Source organism: Aspergillus nidulans, chromosome VII, assembly GCF_000011425.1.
Source record: "Aspergillus nidulans FGSC A4 chromosome VII".
Classification (NCBI taxonomy): Eukaryota; Fungi; Ascomycota; class Eurotiomycetes; order Eurotiales; family Aspergillaceae; genus Aspergillus; species Aspergillus nidulans.
In genome coordinates, this window is record NC_066263.1 from 669,410 (window position 1) to 691,258 (window position 21,849).

General features: G+C 48.6%; 9 protein-coding genes across 9 annotated transcripts, besides 1 other annotated feature; 7 read left to right on the forward strand and 2 right to left on the reverse strand.

Annotated features, from left to right (window-relative positions):
- Window positions 1-21,849: part of a sequence feature (contig 1.22 729..276296(1)) that runs on past both edges of the window.
- On the reverse strand, window positions 1,490-2,575 carry ANIA_01417 (uncharacterized protein; the record flags this gene model as incomplete). Its single annotated transcript, XM_653929.1, has 6 exons — window positions 1,490-1,526; window positions 1,602-1,736; window positions 1,767-1,858; window positions 1,936-2,003; window positions 2,093-2,127; window positions 2,274-2,575. The coding sequence occupies 6 exons, from the start codon at window positions 2,573-2,575 to the stop codon at window positions 1,490-1,492; spliced, it is 669 nt and encodes a 222-aa protein (XP_659021.1).
- ANIA_01418 (putative glucosamine-6-phosphate deaminase) lies at window positions 2,640-4,195 on the forward strand. Its single transcript, XM_050612751.1, has 4 exons — window positions 2,640-2,736; window positions 2,790-2,851; window positions 2,917-3,065; window positions 3,114-4,195. Coding segments are annotated over exons 1-4 (1,077 nt in total). The 5' UTR covers window positions 2,640-2,734; the 3' UTR covers window positions 3,978-4,195.
- On the forward strand, window positions 4,524-5,008 carry ANIA_11301 (uncharacterized protein; the record flags this gene model as incomplete). The annotated part of the gene is made up of 2 exons (XM_050612752.1): window positions 4,524-4,673; window positions 4,982-5,008. 2 exons carry the CDS (start codon window positions 4,524-4,526, stop codon window positions 5,006-5,008), a joined length of 177 nt encoding a protein of 58 aa, XP_050468633.1.
- ANIA_01419 (uncharacterized protein) lies at window positions 5,403-6,568 on the forward strand (the record flags this gene model as incomplete). Its single annotated transcript, XM_653931.1, has 4 exons — window positions 5,403-5,500; window positions 5,674-5,765; window positions 6,104-6,133; window positions 6,390-6,568. 4 exons carry the CDS (start codon window positions 5,403-5,405, stop codon window positions 6,566-6,568), a joined length of 399 nt encoding a protein of 132 aa, XP_659023.1.
- Window positions 7,362-10,024, reverse strand: sip5 (the record flags this gene model as incomplete). The annotated part of the gene is made up of 2 exons (XM_653932.2): window positions 9,496-10,024; window positions 7,362-9,434 (listed from the first exon to the last, which is right to left on the reverse strand). Exons 1-2 carry the CDS (start codon window positions 9,886-9,888, stop codon window positions 7,362-7,364), a joined length of 2,466 nt encoding a protein of 821 aa, XP_659024.1. The 5' UTR covers window positions 9,889-10,024.
- Window positions 11,095-12,735, forward strand: ANIA_01421 (uncharacterized protein; the record flags this gene model as incomplete). The annotated part of the gene is made up of 1 exon (XM_653933.1): window positions 11,095-12,735. The coding sequence occupies one exon, from the start codon at window positions 11,095-11,097 to the stop codon at window positions 12,733-12,735; it is 1,641 nt and encodes a 546-aa protein (XP_659025.1).
- ANIA_01422 (uncharacterized protein) lies at window positions 13,051-13,757 on the forward strand (the record flags this gene model as incomplete). Its single annotated transcript, XM_653934.1, has 4 exons — window positions 13,051-13,132; window positions 13,204-13,461; window positions 13,537-13,643; window positions 13,704-13,757. The coding sequence occupies 4 exons, from the start codon at window positions 13,051-13,053 to the stop codon at window positions 13,755-13,757; spliced, it is 501 nt and encodes a 166-aa protein (XP_659026.1).
- ANIA_01423 (uncharacterized protein) lies at window positions 14,969-16,576 on the forward strand (the record flags this gene model as incomplete). Its single annotated transcript, XM_653935.1, has 3 exons — window positions 14,969-15,275; window positions 15,380-15,385; window positions 15,447-16,576. 3 exons carry the CDS (start codon window positions 14,969-14,971, stop codon window positions 16,574-16,576), a joined length of 1,443 nt encoding a protein of 480 aa, XP_659027.1.
- Window positions 17,206-19,540, forward strand: ANIA_01424 (uncharacterized protein; the record flags this gene model as incomplete). The annotated part of the gene is made up of 1 exon (XM_653936.2): window positions 17,206-19,540. The coding sequence occupies one exon, from the start codon at window positions 17,206-17,208 to the stop codon at window positions 19,366-19,368; it is 2,163 nt and encodes a 720-aa protein (XP_659028.1). The 3' UTR covers window positions 19,369-19,540.

Genomic DNA, 21,849 nt, shown 5'->3' on the forward strand with positions numbered 1-21,849 from the left:
TTAGAGTCAGGCAGCGGACAGTCATTGTTCCTTCTTTGAGAAGAGAGTGAATCTACGCCAATTCGTATTTGCCGTTCCTGCCTGCAAAAGCAATCTTCAGTTTCCTCGCACTGCAGATCACATCCTGACGCCAGATGATAACAACCGGCCTCACCAACTCGCAGCATCATCTTTCTCAAATTTAGGATGCTCTGCATTTGTCCAATGAAAGCACTAGACAATCCTTCATTACCACTTATTGCCGGTTACTCATGCCCGGGCTTTTATCTTTTCTTTTATTGTCCGCAAATTCATTCTTCGTATCCTCTGATTTACTCTTCTAAAGCATACTAGCCTTTTTCACAACCACCAGGCTTGCAACAATGACCCAGAAAACAAAACTCTGCCCAAAATGCAAGACAGCGAAGCCGCTCGATGACTTCCGCTCCCTATACAAGAGAGAGGTTGCTTAGTGTCAAAATTGCCGAGACATCAAGAACCAAGTAAGTACTGTTATACTACAGTCTTCACGTTGTATCTACAGTATCTAGGCCAAAAGAGCTGCAAATGGGTCGTATTCAGCTGCAGAGTTGACTTCCAGAATGGATCACCAGCACCAACTGCAGCCAGGGAGTGATATTGAAGATGAAATCTCCCGTATACAACCAACAGTGGCCCCAGAGCAACAACAATAGCAGCTACATCTGCTTCTATTTCAGATATAGCCTTTTCACCGTTAACAACCCATCCAGAATCGAGGCCTGGAATCCCAACAGCCAGCTCTTCCACTAATCTGAGGGCGTCCAGGTACCGGGTACCGGTTACAGGCCCCTATGAAACTCTTGTATTTCCATTGACCCCGGCGAACACTTCTTCGCAGTCAGAATTTCCAGCTGCGAGCTCGTTCAATCATCTGAAGGTTCACAGTCTCCAGTCGCTGCCTTCACGCACTTTTGAATATGATGTTTTCCATCGAGCCCTGCAAACCCTTATGCGCCGATACCAACGCGTGCGTTCAATCTTCTTGTAGCCCCTACCGATCCAGGGCTTCTTGACGGACTGGCACTTTCAGCAGCTGATACTGAGAGTTTTCGTGATTTTCACGAGGAATACCAATCCCAGGCCAAGCAACTATGTCTGCAATGCCAAACGCCGGGCTTCAATATGTGGCTGAACTCTCTGGGCATATGCGCACATTGCCAAGAGTCCAATGACATTTCTGATGATACCGCCCGCGATGCTGAAGAACCGGCCAAAGATCCCAAGCCTGATGATGTCCCAAATCACAGCACTATTGGTTGCATGACCCTGATGTGGCTCTGCCAAGTACCGAAAATGATATGTTTTTAGACACTGATGATGTTTGCCGCAAAACACAAGCATCCGATTGAACTGACGTTGCTCCTGATCATTGTATGGATTGAGATTGTGATGAAATCAGAGGGGAGCCTTTGCGGCTCCCTCTTGAAGTGTACGGTTTTTTTTTTTAGGATACTCCTATATATGGCTACTAGCGCCAGAGCGCAAGCTGATTTGCGCCAGAGCTCCTGTGTAACTCCGAGCTGGCCGAAGCCAATCCGTGACAATGGGTCATGGAATGATCCGCGTTAGCTGCCTCTTACCTTGTCCGAACGCCAATGAGTTTGACAACTTGATAACTGTCTTCAGTCCAAGCACCATTTACCGAATTTACCGTTTCTGTAAAGGTGGTCAGTTTGGTCACCGCTTTTGACCACTGTCTTATGCTTTGGCGTTGACTGTATCAGTCAACCCAAAATCCTACTTACAGAATCCAGAATCGATTCCTTGAGAATATGACTTCCGTAGCCCGGTTGTCATCGGCTTGAAGCTTCAGCATGACTCTTCCAGAATCACGTGTCTTTAATGAAGTTCACAGAGAAGTTAAAGTTCGATACTAACGCGTATTTACGACATCGATACCGTACTATAACGCACTCTGACTTCTTGCTGGTCGGTCATCAGACTGGGGGCGAATACCACCTCACAGCCAGGGTTGCACTGTGCTTGAGAATGCAACGACAGCCGTCACAGCCGGTTCGGGGTTAGCGTGGGTCTCATTCAACCCTCCATAGTATCATTCTCTCTAACTTACGGTGGCTTCTGGCTGAGGTACCATCCCACCTGCAACTGCAACATGAAGCTATTCACTCGTTATCGTGATTTTTTATTCTCTAACTTGAGTGACGATCCCCTTCAGCCAAGATCCATCCGAGGCCCAGTTGATGGGGGAATGCCATACCAAATTGGCAGAATAGAGATTACAGGACATTTACATTCCCAATGACGCTCGCATCATTCTTGCTAAGCCAGTATTGATATGGGTAGTCATGCAGTTTGGACTAGACAAGATCCAGTAATGATCTTTCAGAGGGCCGAAAAAGCACTCCGCGGTATCGTCATCATCCCGTCCTGCTATCTTAAAGGACCGAGCTTCATGAGCTTCCAAAGCAGGCAGCCAGTAGTAGCTCAAAGTAGTGTCACGCTCCACCGGAAAGGCTGACCCAGGATGGCGAGTGCAACGGAGCCATGGGTTGACAAAGCTGTTGGCCACCACGTCGATGGGCCTGTTGACCATCCTTATACTGGCTGAAGCTCCGTCGTCTTATCTCTCTTTTCTTTGTACAGCATCATCTGCCATACGCTGCTCATTTGTTTGCTCTATTTTAGAGCCGACTGTCATCACAGCTGACTCTGATATCGGCTTTTCACCTATACGTCACCAAAGCCTGTCATCATGTATGTTGCGAGCCGCATTCGACCTTGTGGCCGTGCTGATGTGAATGCTTCAGGAGAGTGATCATCCGGGATACATCTTTGCAGGCGTCGGAGTATATCGCTGATTATATTATCAGTATGTACACTCTACGGCATATTCAGTAATTAGGCTATACTAATGTTCTCTCTACTGGACTCAAGGTCGTATCAAGGCATACAAACCTAGCGAGAGCAATCCCTTCGTTCTTGGCCTACCAACTGGAAGCAGCCCAGAGATCATCTACAAGACCCTTGTCCGGCGTTACAAAGCTGGAGATATCTCATTCAGACATGTCGTGACTTTCAACATGGTAACCACCTTTCCTCAGATTTGGTCAGTTCGATTACTAACGATATAGGACGAATATGTCGGTCTTCCGCGCGATCACCCCGAATCGTACCATAGCTTTATGTACAAGCATTTCTTCTCCCATGTGGATATTCCTCCGCAGAACATCAACATTCTTGATGGGAATGCTACGGACCTGGCCGCTGAGTGCGCCTCCTTCGAAGCGCGAATCGCTCGCTATGGTGGCATTGAGCTCTTTTTGGGCGGAGTGGGTTCTGATGGACATATTGCGTTTAATGAGCCTGGCTCATCCTTGAACAGCCGTACCCGGGTGAAAACCCTGGCTTACGACACGATTCTGGCGAACTCCCGTTTCTTCAATAATGACATGGCCCAAGTGCCTCGTATGGCCTTGACAGTGGGCATTCGAACAATTATGGAAGCCCGCGAGGTTGTGATCGTGGCAACTGGCGCCCATAAAGCATTAGCGGTCAAGGAGGGCCTAGAGGGTGGTGTGAACCACATGTGGACCATCTCGTCGCTTCAACTGCACCAGCACCCTCTGATCGTCTGCGATCGTGACGCAACGCTCGAGCTCAAGGTCAAAACTGTTCGCTATTTTGAGTCTATCGAGCAAGCTGGGACGGATGCGCGCACTCAGGGTCCTCCTCTTGTCTACAGGCCCCGAACCTACGTCCCTGCTCCGATGACAGTGAACAAATCCAACGGGGAGCTTACTCCAATTGCCACACCGGAAAAAACATCGAAAGACTTGAGAATCAACACTGACCTCACGCGGTCATTCGAGGACGATGAGCTCACACCAGATAGTATGTCGTCACGTATGGTCGATTCGGCCGTCGGTGGACTCGATGCCACTCTCAAGGGCGATTTGATGTTCGATCGTATGGGTGCAAGGATGGAAGCTCATTAGATCAGATCGCAAGGGTGGGTATGGAGGTGTAAATCAGCCACGCGATGGCAGCGCTGGAACGACTTCAAATGCTGGCTTGGGTTTTTATGATTAAGAAATGTCCTTTGCAAATGTGATTAGAACAAACTAGATTGACTGCTGCATGGTGTTTTGGCTACTGGGATAATGGCTTATGCATATAGACCGATAAGTAGAATGAGATACGTATTCTTATGTTCTATTATTCTTTTGTTTCGTGCAGGATGTAGTTATAGCTAGAAATTATTGAGTTTATTCTTGAACACAAGTGCAAAACAAGATTTGGAACCTCAATTAAAAAAACAAACTTCGCCCTGGGATTTGATCCCGAGCAATAAAAGCTAAGGTGAAGATGGGCACTTGTTGGATGGGGCTGCCGTGAGTGATCACCGTAACCCTGAGCCAGCACGTCATCACGGTTGTTTCTTTGGAGGAAATAGGTTGCAGTATTCAAAAAATTATTTGGTTTTTGATACGCATCTTCCAGTAATCACCAACTTGAACTTAGTTCATGACGCCAAGCCAATTATGGATATATGTAGCCGCGTACTGAGGAAGAGAAATCAGGCCTCTCGCACTGCTCCAGCCGATACAGTTCCTGTCAGAGTCAATGATCTGCAGCTGCAGATCGTACCGCTGCCACGCCGCACTAGTCGTGCTCAGCTCACGACATCTAATGTAAGTGAAGTGGGCGGCGGGGCTGGGCGAGCATCCGCCAAGGGTAGCATTGAAGAGCGGAGGTCGGAATCGGGCCGGGCTGGGCCCGCAACTGCCATCGGAGAAGCAGGCGTAGAGGGCGAAACCTACAGTTGTAGCGATGGTAGCGGCGGGCCAGAGCCGAGGTCGGACGCGGGGGCGGGGGCAGTTCTTGGTGAATCAACAGTTGCAGTGACATCGATGAAGAGTCGGAGCGAGTACGTAATTCCTGACTGTTCCATCCTCCCGCTTATTCCACCCTTAACTTTTACATCTAAACGTTCTTCTAGAAAAGGAGGAACTTCACTACCGGCTAAAGCTAATGATTTCTTTCGGCTATTACTTTTCTTCAACTACCAGATATGTATTACTTTTAGATTTAAGCCCGCGGATGTGAAGGATGCTTGTTTCTCCTCTGCCAGAACTTAGCTAAGGTTGAACTAACCCCGCTAGTGCGGATGCGGTTTAACCTGGCACAAGCACGAATGCAACCATAACACCATAATTATTAAATTACTATAGAAGACCTTTTCGCTTAGAAAGCTAGACTCTATCTAGTCAAGAAAACAGTAATAAGGCACCATAAAAGCTATCCTTTCAAGAGTTTATACCAGTCACTTAAGCCTGCCAAGACAAGCTCCCTACAGTATACAAAATCAGACTTTGGACACACTACTCGTTAAGACACTTAATATTACGATACGAAACAGCATGTCTAGGTTGCTGTGGATGGCTTCAGATATCCAGACACAAAACGAGGATGCTTGCTTGGGAATACATCAACTGTTGCCGTCGACGCAGTGCCGAGCGTCAGTTCGCAATTCTGCCTGTAATCTTTGCTCACTTTCGGATGCGTTGGCCTGGCAGAGGCGGAAAATTTGCGGCTGCACTTGTAGGAGGCACGGTAAGGCAATGACCAGGCTTAAATGCGGTACTAATGCAACAAGGGCACACCACTTGACGATGTGCTTTGTTATTGCAGGTCTCTGTCGAGAGTCTATTTTCCGGTTTTCAAAAAGCGCGAGAACCTTACGGCCCATTATCAAGGGGCGGAAGCAATCTCCATATTGGGGAGTAAGCAAACCAGATTGCAAGCCCTCAGGAGGTGGGTGACGCGAGATAAGCGTGATCAAAAGTCCTGGAAGGTCAGAATATAGGTTTAGGGTCTTTCAAGATAAGAGTGGAAGATGAAAGCCCAACGCGGAGTCAGATGACAGAGCATCTCGAGAAACGTACAGCACAGATAGTAGTTTGCGATAAAGGTTACTTGACTTCGGCCATAGATTATGTTAAATTCCTGTGAATCATACATCTTTCGGCCTCATTTGAGAGATCGTCTTTTTGGAGAGACCGGGCAGTAAACTGACAATCATGCTAAAGGTTAATTGAACCGATGAACTACTCCGGGTTAGGACTGAGAGAGGCCAATATTCAGAAGCTTGGTGAGTTGGAAGAAAGAAAGGAGGGGACTCTGATGTTGTGTGCTTAGTTGCAGTCCATCAATACATAATAACACTGCGCTCCTTAGGGAATGGGGCTACATGAAACGCTTCTGTCAAGGACAGTGTGTTTTTTCTTCAAACTAGCAATTATGATTCTTAGCATTTGATTTGGCCATACCTAGCTACTGTTCTAGAATAGGAGGAACCTCAAGACCCCAATCTTCAGACACATAGGCGACTATGAACAAACATTCAGACGGTGACAATAATGGCTCAGCCATTCCAACAGGTGCAGTTATGACTAAGTTGTTGACACTTTCAAGTTACGGGCTCGATATCGTCCTCTTCCAACTAGAACCGCGCCAGCATCAAAGCAGGATATCGACAGATTGCGGTGTACGGTTAATCAATGGCAAGGTAGCCAAGTCCGTATAACCTTTAAGGCCCAAGAACATCATTGTCAAGAAAAGAGTTTATCTAAAAGCTGTGTCCAACGAGACTCTCGAGATTTGACGTCCGTGGTACCACCGCTGACTCAAACCAGAAGTTACTAAATGAATCAAAGGGCAAGAAAAAAAAATAGAAATAGAAAAGAAGAGAGGGGAGCTAGACGAAGCTGCTCTAGTATTCCACTCCAAACCAGCTTCAGAAGGAACTGCTTGCGGTACTAGGAAGAGCAGCCACGTACAAAAGTAGCAGTGGGGGGAGCCTACCTATCTAGGCCAGATAGGTACCCATGCCCTTGTAAGCGATGAGTGATTCACTAACGTAAAGTTATTGTGTTTCTTTCCCAAGGTTGCGGGACATGGTGGTAGCTTGAGGACCTTCTAGAATCACGCTTGGGTTAACAGTACGGGTCAAAGCTAGATTTATGACCAGAGTTGAACACTATAAATTTGTGCTCAATGAACGCTATGGATTGCATTCCTCTATTCCAAAAGACCAACCCTTTCACCCACAACCTTAGCCATATGCAGTCTGGATGCCCGTCCGATGGTACACACACAAAAATATAAGAAAACTCAGATCTATAGGTTGTTGTATATAAGGAAAGAGACCTCCGATCCTGTTATGCCAATGTCAACAAAGTCGTCAAATGAGCGCACAAAGAAACAAATAAAACTCGCTTTTCCGTCAAGGAAAATCCAAGGAATGACACTGAAATGACTTGCACCGCTGGTGAACCAAGTCAAGCACGTTCAAGATAAGACTGAAAGATAGCTGAATGTCATGATGTGGTCTCCGAATTCCTGCTATCAGTGACCTCCATGGACCGTGTCTCAATCTCCTTGTTGACCGAGCATTCTTGGCTTTCTTCAACCGTAGGGCCTTTTTCCACGGCCGTACTAGAAGTTGACACAGCTGACTCACCAGCCGGAGCGGTTGTCAGGTTCGCTGCGCTCGAAGTTGACCCTTCTGATGTCGTGTGAGGGGCAGTGTCTTCAACATGTTCCGCCGCTTCATCTGATTTGTCCTCGTCGCCAATAACGGCGGCTAGACTGCGGAAGTTGAACAATGGTTCCGCTGATGAGCTGGTACCTTCGTGTGGCTGGGCCGAGAGCCCAGGCTCCTCGGACATGGACTCGACGAGAGACGAGAATGATGAGGAAGCGCTGGACACATGACGCAGGTGTGAAGGCTTGGAAGGCTCCTTGGGTACCGGCGGGCCGAGGGACGAGGATGACTGAGGTTGTTGAGGCTCTAAGAAACTGCTCGGTACATCACCAGAGCTAGCAGTTTCGGTCAGGTCGACGTTACTCTGGGACGGAGTGACTCTTTCCACTGCCTTGCCCTTACCCGGCGGAGTTCTTTCTTCGCCGATGATAGAAGAAGAGCTGCTTGTAACCTTGGGCAGTCTGGAATCTGATGGTGACTCCAGAGCCGAGCTACTCGCATTGTTGCTATATAAGCCAGCTTTACGAGCCATTTTTTCCGCTTTCTTGGCTTCTTTTTCTCGCCTTTTGGCCTCTTTTCTCAATTCCTTCTCCTCTCTCTTACGCCTCTCTTCTTCGCTTGCCAGACTCAGCCGGATAGCTTCCATCATCATCATCTCCTCCAAGTCATCCATGCGTGACCTTCTTGAACTGTTCCGAGGGGGAGCAAGATTGCTTGTGCCCTCTTCAGCCGAGTCCGTTTCTTGTCCAGATGGTGCGCGCCTATCTGTCAAGAAAGCGAACGCTTGTAGCGCTGGCGATCCGCTTCTACCTGGTGTACCCGGGGAGTCTTGTCCACCGTTATTGCGCCGCATAACACCTCTCCTCATACTAAATCCTCGAGTATCGCCTCCGGAGCCATTAGAATTCATTAGATAAGCCGCGGTATGTAAAGCGGTAGCCGCCGCAGATCTTCGGGCCGCATGTGCACGAGCATTGGCCAGTTTCTGCGCCCAATCTGGCCGCACCTTGTCTGTAGTTATAACACTCGGATCTGTTGCAGATAATGATGTTGCACGCCGTCGACCAGTGGTAGGAGTAGTTGCCGAAGATAGCGACGATGTAGATGACACTGGTGTTCCTATGTTTGGCCGGCCACTCGAATCGGAGGCGTAGGCTAGTCCTCTACGGAAAGGAGGGGGTACATATGCCACCCCGAATTCTGGCTGGACACAAAATGGGCATGCTGCTGGTTCAGAGACAAGCTGAATATCTTGAACGTCCTGCCTTTCCGTTTCGCCTGCTGGATTTGGAGCGTTCGAGTCCGAGTCGGCGTGCTCTGGAGGATGAGGATCGGGTCGTTTAATCTGCACAAAACATTCGGAGCAGATGGGTTGATCGCAACATCTAGTACGATTGAGGTAGGGAGGGTAGTAAAGGAAGCAGATGGGACACTCGATGGCATCCTTATAGAGATATGCCTCAATGGGCTGGCCATTGACGAAAGGATCCCGAGGCAGCTGTATCTCTTGAGGGGTCGAGTCAACCTGGGAGTTATGCCTGGAGGTTGTTAAAGAAGCCAGTGTCTTCGCGCGAGATCGAAAAAGAGGCGAGCTCGATGTGCCGGATGCAATCGGCGATGAGGGAGAAGGTAGCGAATGGGCGGGTTGGGATGAATGAGATACATCGGAACCATTAGATGCGGATCGAGACGTTATTGGAACCATCAAATGCTGAACAGACTGTATATTTGATGCTTCTTTGGCCTCCTCGACAACCTTTGGCGGATTCCTATATTCCAGTTCAGGAGGGATTTCATCAGGCGGTGGAATCGGCAAGCCGCGCGCTGCCGCCATAAGTTGGTGCTCAGTCCATGAATCCGAGAAGTCATTCAGACCCCTCCAGAACGGCGCAAGTCGGCGTTCAATCTAATAAAGGCAAAGACATCAGTATCATCGGAACCTTCCCAAAGGCACACATAAGGGTTACCATCAACTGGCGGACTATAGCCTTATTGAAATCTTCCGTCCCTGTATAGACTCCTTGCGTTACCAAGTAACCGCCATCAACATGTTCCTCCCTCATGCTCCTTTCGCGCTCTTTTATCCGAGCCGCACGCTCCTTCTCCAGACGACGAGCTTCTCGCTCCTGTTTGGTTTCTCGCCGATGTTCAAGTATCGTCGCAACATCACGATCTGAGCTCCCGCCTAATCCGAGAATAGACAGATCGGGTCTGCTGCTTCGATGCGATCTAGAACCCTCCGAGTTGTGTCGGTCACCGTACGGGGATCTTCCATGACTGCTGCCAGAACCCCATTGGTGGCTCCGACGGGACGATTGTGAGTGAGACGGTCGGGTCTCTTTCGTCTGCGAGTTTCCCATAATTCCCGATAGGATCCTATCTGTTAAGATGAGGGATGATGAGCTTCACTGTGGAAGTTGGTAAGCCGGAAGCACGGCAGAGGACGGGTGAGGATGGGGTAGGCTGCGAAAGCCCGGATAAGAGAGCGGAGACGACAACCCCAGAGATAGTGGCTGGCGATCCGACGAAAGTGGTTTTTACTTTTTTTCCTGTTTCCTCTTTTATTTCTTTTTTTTTTTGTTTCGTTTCTTTCCTTCCTTTTTGACTCAGCACAGAGTCCAACAAGTAAACCTCAGTTCAATCGCAGAGCAAAATTGAATGGCCTCAGTTGGAGGAGAAGGGGTAGAAACAGACCGACGACGCCGAACTTATGTGGCCATACGGGCGACTGAAGCGGGAAGTGGGAAGCAACGATGAGATCAGACTCTGGGTTAACTCTCAGCCCACCACGTAATGAGAGGAGAAGTCGAACGTCGCAAGGACGAAGCCAGAACGATTTGGATCCAGGACTGGAATAAGTTGGAAGTTCCAAGGTAGGGCTGACAGGACGCAAATCCGAGAACACGATAAAATGAACGTCTGGCAGTCGATGGGGAGGAGACGAAATGGGGGGGGGCGCGCGGAGAGATCTCTCCTGAGGTCCAATAATAGGCTGTTAAGGTTGTAATTAATGAAATACGGACAATGTAAGGTATCGATTATTACATAAGATCAGGTCTTCCTGCGCCTATTCTAGAGAATGCAATGCGACGACAGAAACAAAGAATCAAGGCATCACCGAGGAGACATACTAGCCTTTAACAATTACAACCTGAACTAATGATAAGAAGGCAGGGTCACCCCGACTCATAGGGCGATGATCTTGTTGACACTCTCATGTAGTCTGGAACGCAACTGATGTATGAAGAGCGTGGCACATGTCACTCCTGTGGCTTGATCACCTGCGCCACCGCTTTACCAATGGATTGCTGTTGGGCTTTCTGCCGATAGAAAAAAAAAATATCAAAACATTTGATAGCTTGAATCAGGACGAACAGGCCGATTATATGGCGTTACAACGCAATTGGATGATCAATCACTTTTATTTATAGCTTATCCTAATTTTAGAGATACCCATCTTTTCTTCTTGACAATTCAATCTTATTTACAAACCCGCTGCAACAACAAAGCCAATTCTTTCCGGCGACGATTTTCCATCACATATCCTTACCAAGCAAGCAAGGCAAATGACTTCCGAATCATCTGCTACAACCCGTCTACATATTACACCTCTGAACCCCGAGCTCATCCCCTCGGTTCTGCCTGCCTCGGTTCGTTCCCTTGCCTCGGACATATCCTTCCACGGTATCCCGACATTTCCTGAGAACAATTACGGCTACGTAACGCTGCCGAAAATGGAGGCTGAGAAACTCAAGAAGAAGCTGAATGGCTCCATTCTTAAGGGCCGCAAGTTCAAAGTTGAACCTGCTCGCCCGCAGAAGCGACAGGCGGAAGAGGGCGACGAGCAGAATTTTACGTCGACCGACAATCCATCCGTAACAGTGAAATCCAAGAAGCGAAAGGCCGAAGAAAATGTTTTAAGTGGTTACGAGCTGCCATCGGACCGCAAGGTGAAGCGAGGGTGGACAGAGTCCACGACTGATAAAACTGAACGGCGAAAAAAGGAAAAGAGATCCAAAGACAAGCAGGAGAAGAAAGCCAAGACGCAGCTCAAGTCAAAATATACTGAAAAACCAGAATGTTTATTTCGGACGAAAGTGCCGCCAAACAAGTCTGCGCTGGCGGAAGAGAAATCGAAAAAGCAACCAAAGAAGAAGAAGACGTCGCCGGAGTCTGTCGTGCATGAGTTCGCCCAAACAGTAACTCATCCCACGTTCTTACGTTCAGAAGATGGTGGTAATGCGCTCATATGTACGTTCGAAGAGGGTAAAGGCTGGGTTGACGAATCTGGGAACTTGAAGGAACCCGCTAGCGAGCGGGTCAGAAAACATCAATATAGACCGGGACAAATCGCTGGCCATAAGGAAAAGCCAAAGAAAATCAAGGTCAAGTCAGCTCCTGAAACTGACTCAGCGAAGACGTCCAGCAGTCGCAACGCAGAGGTCAAGGAAACAGAATCCACAGAGTCCACAGAATCCACAGAATCGGAAGATTGGACTTCTTCTAGTGGCTCCTCATCAGAATCAGACATCACGGACTCGGAAAGCGATGATACTGCCTCTTCCAGTTTACCTGAATCCGGGGAATCTGGAAATTTTGAGCTATCTTCATCGAGAAATGAGCAGCAGCAAGCTGCGACTCATGTCAGCTCTGAGGAAGAGCCCGAGGGGAGTGCAAAATCCGGGGTATTGCCCAAAGGAAATTCGACTGAAGCAACTTCGCAGCAGGGATCAACAGAAGTTCACCCTCTAGAAGCTCTCTTTAAGAAACCTGCCGACCAGCAGAAACTAGATACGGAGCCTCCAGTTCAGTTTAGTTTCTTTGGGCAAGGAGATGCAGATTCAGACGCAGGTTTCGAGGAAGAGCTGTCATCAAATGTAGCACCCCTTACTCCATTTACCAAAAGGGATCTGCTGGACCGTGGACTACGAAGTGCGGCTCCTACACCTGACACATCTCAAGTCTCCAAAATCATCAACTGGAATACCCCTAAGATTTCCAGTAACGCCGTGGGAGAAGATTATTCATTTACAGATAGTCCAATGCCCAAGTCAGGTACCGCTGCGACAGAAGAATCAGACTTTTCCAAATGGTTCTGGGAAAACCGAGGGGATAACAATCGTGCTTGGAAGAAGCGGAGGCGAGATGCGGCTAAGGAACAGAGACAGAGAGAAAACCGCAGGAAGGGAATGAAGGGAAAATCATAGTTCAGCCTGCTTCGCTAGGGATGTGCTCGAATATATTATTACTCAATCTCCAAGTAAAATTTATGTGAATTTGGCTTCTCTGCAAACGAGCAAGCTTGTTAACCTGTCAAGGAGATACTCAGCAACTATTGTATGTTGCAACGCTGAGTATCAGTACTTTGTCACGTGACTCGTCTAATAAGCCGTCAGAATCCTCTATAAACTAGAGCTACGTATCTAGGCTTAATCTGCGGCAGCATCAGGGCCAGCTCATTGTTTGCTTGATAGAGGTCGATAGATCGCCGGTTAACCAAAAGACTCTTCGTTAATGGCACTATGTCACGACGAAACTTCATATGGCACTTCCTGCTTTTGTTCATCGCCCTACTTTCTTTCGCATCTTCCGCACTAGCTTCATGTGAGATTCCTACAGGCCGCCACGCTCGTACTCAAGACTAGGATCATGACTGACGACTTTACTTGCTCCAGCACCAGCATCATTCTGCAAGTGCACGTGTTTTTCTAATAGCACGATAATTCCTCTCGACCCTGACAAGGGAGACTCGTCCTTACATGGCACGCTCGGTCTCTTCAGTCGCAATAACTACATCGATAATCAGGACGAGAAAAGGGCCGGTAACTACCGCTCGCTAAGCTGTAACGATTGCAATCGAAAGTTCTGTTTGGGTTATGATTTGCCCACCTGCAAGGGTGCGAAGGAGGACGATGTTCTTACCACTTGTTTCCGTATGTTGCAGAGGAGACTATTCGTCCCACTCTCTTTCCAACGATGATAAGCAGCTAATATTGACCGGATCGCAGAGCGAGACTCTAGGAAAGATGAGGCGATAGTATTCATTTTCATCATTGCCACCGGTGGTCTTCTATTATGGGCAGTTTTTAGACCATGGGTGCAAAAATGGATGGAGGTATGAGTCTTTTAAACGAATTATGATATCTAGAGGTGTGTTTTACTGATATGTTTTCAGGCTGCACGGGAACGACGGACATATATCCCGGTTTCTGACAGTCCTCGACTTTGAACCTGTTTCGCTACACCAAACGCTCTATATGTATATAGTCGCAGGCGATAAATATATATGGCAATCGGTGCGGAGATACCCTGGTTATTTAAGATTCATTCTTAAGAGTACGTACTTGCTGGGTTGCCAAACTGCTGGCCTGCGAGCGAGAATTCCTCGAATCAGCTTAAGGGACATCGAAAGCTATCCCCTGGGTCAAATAGAGGAAAGTTACGGGAAGTCGCTTGAGCAGTACTCATCTGCAGCATCTACAGGCCATGCCTGCCCGAGTAGCACAACCCGTCTCTTCCTCCCGCAAGAGCTATACCGCTATCAAATTCCCGAAAACTGCCTAAGTTCTCATTGGAATGAGATTCAGCCGAGCTATTATAGGCCAGATGCAGCATACAAGATATGAGTCCATTGCTGTTATCACTAGCTGGACGCTGCCCGCATGCATTCGATATACCTTATCACCTGTGTGCCAAGACCAGACGCATTCCAGCCAGTGGCAAGCCCTCAGTGACTGCTGCTCCCGACTGTTCCATGGGTTCCGGCGGGAAATAAAAGGATTGAGTTGCAATACCAGTCAAACAGGATTCAAGCCCTGGAGAGCCTGCGGTCGATTCGTTGAAGGTTGAAAGTGGCCACCAAATCCTTCTCCGCTTTTCCACCGCCGTCGTCATAAAAGATCTGCCCCGTCGTTCAAGTCCGCTCTTGGTTTCACTCTCATCGAAACCATTCGCTTCGTACTACTTTATCGCCGCATTACACAGGCAACCCGTTAATTCCATGTCGCATGCTATTATATCACAACTCCGCATTTGACCATTTTTGACCAGAGGTCCCATCGTCCAGTGTCGAACTATCTTATTGTGCACCCAAAACGTGTGAAGAGAAATTGAAGATAAAAGAGGGTTCGAACAAGCCATAAAAAAACAAATCAAGAAACATCCTAAAGACAGAAGAGGTGGGATCTTGACACTGGCACTGTGGAGGGCTTGTTGTAAGAGACTTGGAAGATTCCACCGAAGATGTCATTAACCCGCCAGGAAAGAAATACTACTTCGGCCGATGAATCAAAATTCCCAACTACACAGCTATTCTTTCTAGGTATATTTACCTTTTCCGCTTACGTGGGGATAAATTACTGACTTTTTCGCTTCCGAACAGCAATATGCCGAGTCGCAGAGCCCATAGCGGTCACGTCGCCGCTGATTTTCGCGTTTGCGATGGTCAAGGATTTTCATATGGGTGAGGGCAGCGATGCATCATTCTACGCTGGAATCCTTGTCGCCACATTTTCCCTAGTGGAAGCCTTTACTGGGATGTTTTGGGGCGCTCTTTCTGATCGGGTAGGGAGGAAGCCAGTCATCATCTCCGGGCTGGCTGGCACCATCGTTTCGCTTCTTATTGTCGGGTTTGCTCCGAACTACTGGGTGGCCCTTCTTGGTCGGGGACTAGGAGGGCTGCTCAATGGCAACATAGGAGTCATTCAGACTATGGTGGGCGAGATAGTCAAACGACCCGAGCATGAGCGTAGGTGAACTCCGTCCGAACCCACAATGGGTGTTTCTAACAGAGATCAACAGCTCGAGCTTACGCTGTAATGCCATTCGTGTGGTCTATTGGTACTATCATAGGGCCCGGTAAGTCGCCTGAACTATGTGTGTAAGGAGAAGATGGTAGCTAATTTCTCTTTTATCACAGCTATTGGCGGACTACTCGCAAAGCCTGCCGATAATTATCCGTCTGTCTTTTCGCGTGATGGCATTTTTGGTAGATTTCCATACCTCTTACCTAATGTCGTATGTTCCACTCTGCTGCTTGGAAGCATTTTATTCGCGTGGGCTTTTCTTCAAGAGACACATCCCGACATGCAGCCATCGATTGGCTCAGGAGAGCTCGATCATCCGTCGGCAGAGCATCCTCTTCTCGCAACCGCTGGAGCAACAGCCAATCCTGGAGTTGATCTTCGAGCGGAATCATACGGAACGTTCAATCAAGTCCATGTGCAAGACGATGAATATTGGAGGGTACAAGAAAATGGATCCAAGACTGAGCCAGATTTGCAAAAGCCAACTGCCTTTACTCGACCAGTCATCCTCCTCATCATTGCCCTAGCCATCTTCACCTATCACTCGATGACGTATGACCATCTGCTACCCATCTTCCTTCAAGACCAGCGCGGCGATCCACACTTGAATGGCTCTACTTTTAGCTTCCCAGGTGGACTTGGCCTGTCAACTGGGACTGTCGGGCTGATTGTCTCGTCTGACGGCATAATTGCGCTTATCATCCAGAGCCTCATCTTCCCGGCTCTGGCGCACTGGCTTGGTGTTTGGAAATTGTTTATAATTGTCACGGTCCTTCATCCGGTGGCCTATTTCATGGTCCCGTTTCTCGTCTTTTTGCCGCAACAACACTTGTTGTTTGGGATTTATACCTGCCTGGTCACGCGAAACATCCTTTCGATCATTGATTTCCCTGTTCTTTTGATACTCATAAAGCAAGCGAGCCCTTCAGATACATGTTTAGGAAAGATCAATGGCCTTGCTGCTTCTGCTGGCGCCGCCGCACGGACAGTCGCGCCTCCTATTGCAGGGTATCTGTATAGTGTGGGAGCCCAGATTAAATTCACTGCACTTGCATGGTGGGGAAGTGCTTTTGTGGCGGTCATTGGGGCCTTGCAACTCGTACTGATGGCTCAGAAGAAGCACTCGTTGATCACGATAGAGCCAGCCGCACATTGTCATTTTGCACCTGATCGCCCTCATGGCCGCAAGGAATCTATCCACATTGTTGTGACTGACACTGATGAAGTCGTGAATGGCGCCTAAACTGGAATTGTGTGATTTATATACTCAAAGTCATCGTGGTGATTTTTTTTTGCCGACTGGCAATTGTATATAGACTTTAAAATATGAGCAGCGGCCTTCTGCCCTGAAATAAAATACGTCGTTCTTCGCTTTAACAAAATATTTCGAGTGCCCCTAGAAAGTATACCGCATTTACGTTGTCCCTCAAGCGAAGGTGTGGGCCCGCCTAACTTACTATGGCTAGTGTTTGTTTACTTGGCTGGACTGGTGGACGGGCCAACCACCCTGCAACAAACTCACTGAAGACTTCATAACAAACCATCCGCAATTTTGGTTTCTTGCGACAACAAACACAGCTCCTACTACACTAGGGAGGTGCTGATCGCGCTGCTACACGGCGCCTTGTGGAAGCTGCTTCTGCTTCATTGAATTGTTCTTGTTTCAATACTCTTCTTTATTGCCATTTCTAACAAGAAATTGACCGACCATGTCAAATCCTCTTTCTCCTTTGACGAACTCCCGGCAGAATTCGCGAGCCCCTTCGTCGAGCAATGAAGATTCTATCGCTAAGATCCCAAGCACCCAAGGCCAATTAGCTATTTACCCCGAGATAGAGAACCCACTTTTCGGTCCGAAGCAACTGCTCGATGATGAACCTAAGTATCCGCCAAAGCTTTGGCTACCACAATGATGATTTCAAGACACGGGACGATCAAATTGGTGAAGAGGATGCTCTATCTTTCAATGATCTACAGAGCTCGCCTTTTCGACCCGATGGACGGGATGATACAGTTGACATGCAAATGCTACAAAAATACCAAACGTCCCATGATATGAGTGGGCTCTCTACGACTCCGAGAAAGCGATCCTACGACCAGGCACCTGATGTTCATGATCTCGAACGTGACGAGATCGAGAGGCATAAGAGATCAGTAGGCAGAAAAGACATTCCAGACATCAACATCTATGTCGACGAGGATTCCAGAATCAGTTATGACCAGAGCGCACATGATGTCACAAAGCAAGACATGGAGAATAGCAATATGAAAGAAAAGCAACATGAAGGCATGAGCACAGTTCTCAACGAAGAACACGAAGATATCTCTTCCAGGGACCAAAACGACTTTGATGATGACGCAAGCGCCGTTATGGTTGACGATGAAACCCATGATCTTATGGACGACACCTGTCTCAGTACATTCTCGGCGGTTCCAAATGTAGATATGACAGCCTTCGCAAACTTGCCGGGAGGATCTCCGTTCAAGACCCCTCGACCTCTTCCTGAGTTTCCTGCTGAGAACAAAGATACCAGGCGCGGGAGTATGGAACCAGCTACTCCGGTTACAGCTAAAAGGTCTCCCAGCAAAAATATCCTTTTAGATATGAGCTCTCCTGCTGGTTTGCCCACTCCTGGAAAGAGACAGCGAGATGACCCAACCCCAAGTGAAACACCCAACTTGCTTGATCTCACAGATAGCATCGACCTTTTTCCTCGCCGCCAGCGGTATATCATGCAGCAACAAGGAAGATACTCGCCATCGCGTCGGTCGCCTCTGAGGAACCCAAGGTCACCCGCAAAGACGAGTCTACTGGACTTCGATATCCCTGCGGCTCCCACACCTCGATCTATACCCACTGTCACCCCTCGGGAATTGGAGTCTCTCAAATCCGGCTTTCTCTCGGAAATTTCTTCTTTGAAGGCTACACTTAGTGGAAAGGAAGCTGAAGTTTCTAGCCTCAAGAAAGCCGTGTCAGACGCAGAGCGTAGGGTCGGGGAGGCGTTGGAAGAAGTTCGCATTGAAGCTGCTCGTAAAGAGACCCTAGAAATCGAGCAGGCGGAGTGGCAGCGGAGAGGCCGGGAAATGGAAGACGTGCTGCGATCCGTTAGAGCCGATATACTTGAAGGTGAGCAGGAGCGGGAGCGCTTGCAGAAAAAAAATGAAGAGGCAGAGAGAGGCAAGGAGCAGCTTCAACGCCGTATAGTAGAGCTCGAAACTCAACTCAGTGCAGCCCAAAAGTCAGCGGTATGTGAGCACACGACATCTGAAACCGCGGCGCCATCAAAGACGGCCGAAGAGACTGCAAAAGAAATCCAAGATGCAGTTGAGAAAGTTGCTCGTGACCTTCACTCGCTCTATAAAGAAAAGCATGAGACGAAGGTTGCGGCTCTCAAGAAAAGCTACGAAGCACGCTGGGAGAAACGATTGCGAGAAGCCGAGAAGAAGCTCAAAGCTGCAAATGACGAATGCGAGCAACTCAAAGCTGAGCGAGATGCGGCGCTGCAGGAGTCCGCACGCCCTGATGCTAGCATGATATCTCGTGAGAACGAACAACATGAAGCAGCGAAGCACGTCTTCGAGGCGCAAATCGCGGGTCTTCAGCAAGAGATAACCATTCTCAAGAGCAACAGCGAACAGCTGCGTGCCGAGCTCAAGGCAGAACGAGCGGAGAAGGGCGATCTTGTTGCTCTTGTGGAGGAGTGGTTGTCAATGCAGAATCAACAGCCCGCCCCATCTCCACAAGCCAAAAGTCATGAGGTGACGCCGGAGCCTGTTCCCAACGAACAGCTCACCCCAACTGAAGATGCCGAACGCGAAGTCACTCGCAGCAGCTCCAGTGGACTCCGCGGGCCGAGTTCAGGTTCCGTTTCTACTTCGAGTCATGGTGAAAAGAAGATTCCAAGGTTCGGCGCACCGGCGGGTCGGCATGTACGAGGAACCAGCGGCGGCAAATCCGGCATTGCTGTCTTTACGCCTGGTCGAAGCGGCATAATGGGCTCGATTGAGCGGATGGGCCGTGGTGGTGCTGCCTAGATAAGTCGGAAGTTGTGATGATTTTGTTATTATTCTCGTACTTTCACGATGTTATGTCCTGCTTTACGTTTTTGTGTTTTCTGTCAGTGTATATCGGATCGAGCCTCGGTACATAGGACGGTTTGTTTTGCTTGCCAGTCGAGATATCCCCCGAACGCTTTTCCTTGATCCCACTCGCGTCCCTTATTTTTGTGAGATATTTCTACTAGTCTGAATTGAACTGCATGGCGATTAGACCAATTCAGATTTGGCCTTTCAGCGGTGCGCACTGATTTTCTGTTCCACTAATCCATATTAGTCGTTGCCGCGTTGGCGCAGATATATAAGCAATGCTCAATACTCCACAGAATATATTTGTATACTTCTGGTATACTTCCAACATTGTTAATTAGTATGCATTGGAAATCACTGAGCGTAGCCCACTGATGAATTCCTATTAAGTGCTCGATTGACACGAACTTAGCTGGCGATGCGTCGGTGGTCGCTCGTCCGAGCGGGCATCATCTTGACGATTTGGGTAATTTAGACGACACTTGATATGGGCACTTGAACCAATACAACCCAGCCCGCAAACCAAACTATAGTCACGCTCTAGATGCTTTGTAATGGTGGATTACCTACCTCCTTGGTGTGGGGTTGGCAGTTGACAAGCTGGGATGCCGCATGACAGTGGGATTGCCCCGCAATTTGGAACTACCCCGCGTTGAATGGAGTCGCCGTCTCCGACAATAGACGGCGGGGTTACAACTTACATGCCAGAGCAGGGGGGTTCCCGAATCAGAAATCGGAGGAGATGGAGCTTGGGCTGTGGAAGGGGAAAACAGAAAAGTGCTGAATTTGAGCACGAGACCATATCTGCGTGGCTTGATTGCCTCATCATTCCTCTCGACCGAGAAATCGTGTTTGCTCAGTTCAATATTGCTATCGAGGAGCAGGGGCAGCAGAACTGATACGAAGGTGGCGTTAGGGGGAGCCAGTGGACTCAGATAATATTGTAATCAGCGCGCAGGGCTGGATGAAACCATTGATGGATAGTAGGGAGGGGTAAAGATTGGATAAACATCCCGGCCCTCAGGATGGGCTGTCGCACTGACAGTGTCTTTTGATATGGTTGCGCCTGCGGGACTCACTAGTAATTCCTTTGCTTGTACTTTCTGCAAATCAACGAGGGGATCGGGCCGTAGACCGGAGGACCTGTGCGTCGGACTCGGGAGATGTCCGATGGAGTTGGACTCGATGCCGATGATTCGTGTTTGTGGCTCGCCGCTGGTGAGTGTACAGTCCTAACGTCGATACCTAGCGATAAAGGTATCTTTCGTCATTGAGGGGCGGAGATCGTCTGGGGACTGGGGAGATGGAGTTCAAGGCAAGCCAAGGACAAGCTCAAGCTCAGGCACCATCAATCTCAATCTACGGGTCTCCAGCTCCCCGTGTCCGACTCCACGGTATCTGGATTTAATCTCTTTCTGGATTCTGGAGAAAACGCCAAGAGACCATTATGGAGAGATTCGGAAACAAGGAATTTTACGGGGGATTTCACGGGGATTTCACGGGGTGCTTGGGGAAGCCAGGAAAATTCGATGCTAAAGCGGGCAAGTATTCTGCCCGTCCCACATTTGCCACCGCCATAGCTGTTTTGATTGGAGCGAGGACTTCCCGTTGCTTCCTGAGTCGGAAATCCAGCTTACTGCCAGGTGGCTGCGGTCAACTGCGGTCAGTTGCGGGCCTCATAAACTTGGTCTTGGGCTCGTGATGCACTGAGTTTTCAGGAGGATTGCTATTGCTCTCGGTGATTCGCAGTAATTATTGGTAGTATACTCCAAGGATTTCAATAGACTGACAAGAATAGTCTAAGAAATGTAATTTTTAGCAACAAGTTTTCGTATCGCCCTATTTCTGATATCCTTGACATTCTTGCTGCCCAAGACCTACAGAGAAGAAATCGAGACTTGACTGTGGACCGTCTATTTGTACAGGCGGCGAAGTACCATGCTAACAACCAGGGCTTTTCGGGGTATGATATCAGACAGACAACGATTATGAGGATCCTTCCGCAGCATGTAGCCCCATATAGCCGACTTGCATTAAATAATTAAAGCTGCCGATCCTGGTAAGATCGGACTAGATTCCTCCGACCATCGGCGCTCGGCATTCCTCCTCACGTGGTTTGGATCTCCCGCAGTTTGAAGTCAAAACGGCGCACGAGACAGGTACGATCTTCTTAATCGAATACAGCGGTTTCCTGCCATTGCTGGACCGAATCATGGACAATGGCAATTACTCTGTGTAGGAAACACCTTCAACCATGGTCTAGAATTTGCTACCGTACTGCTGTTGATATCCTGCAAAGCCCAGAAGCCTAGTGCGACATTTTCTGGTCGTCTGAGCTCCATCTGAAACCTTGAGAGGTTTGGAGACCAGCATCACCAAAAGTCCAGTCAGTTTAGTGCAGATGGCGTGGGTTGCTGGCTTCGGGAATGG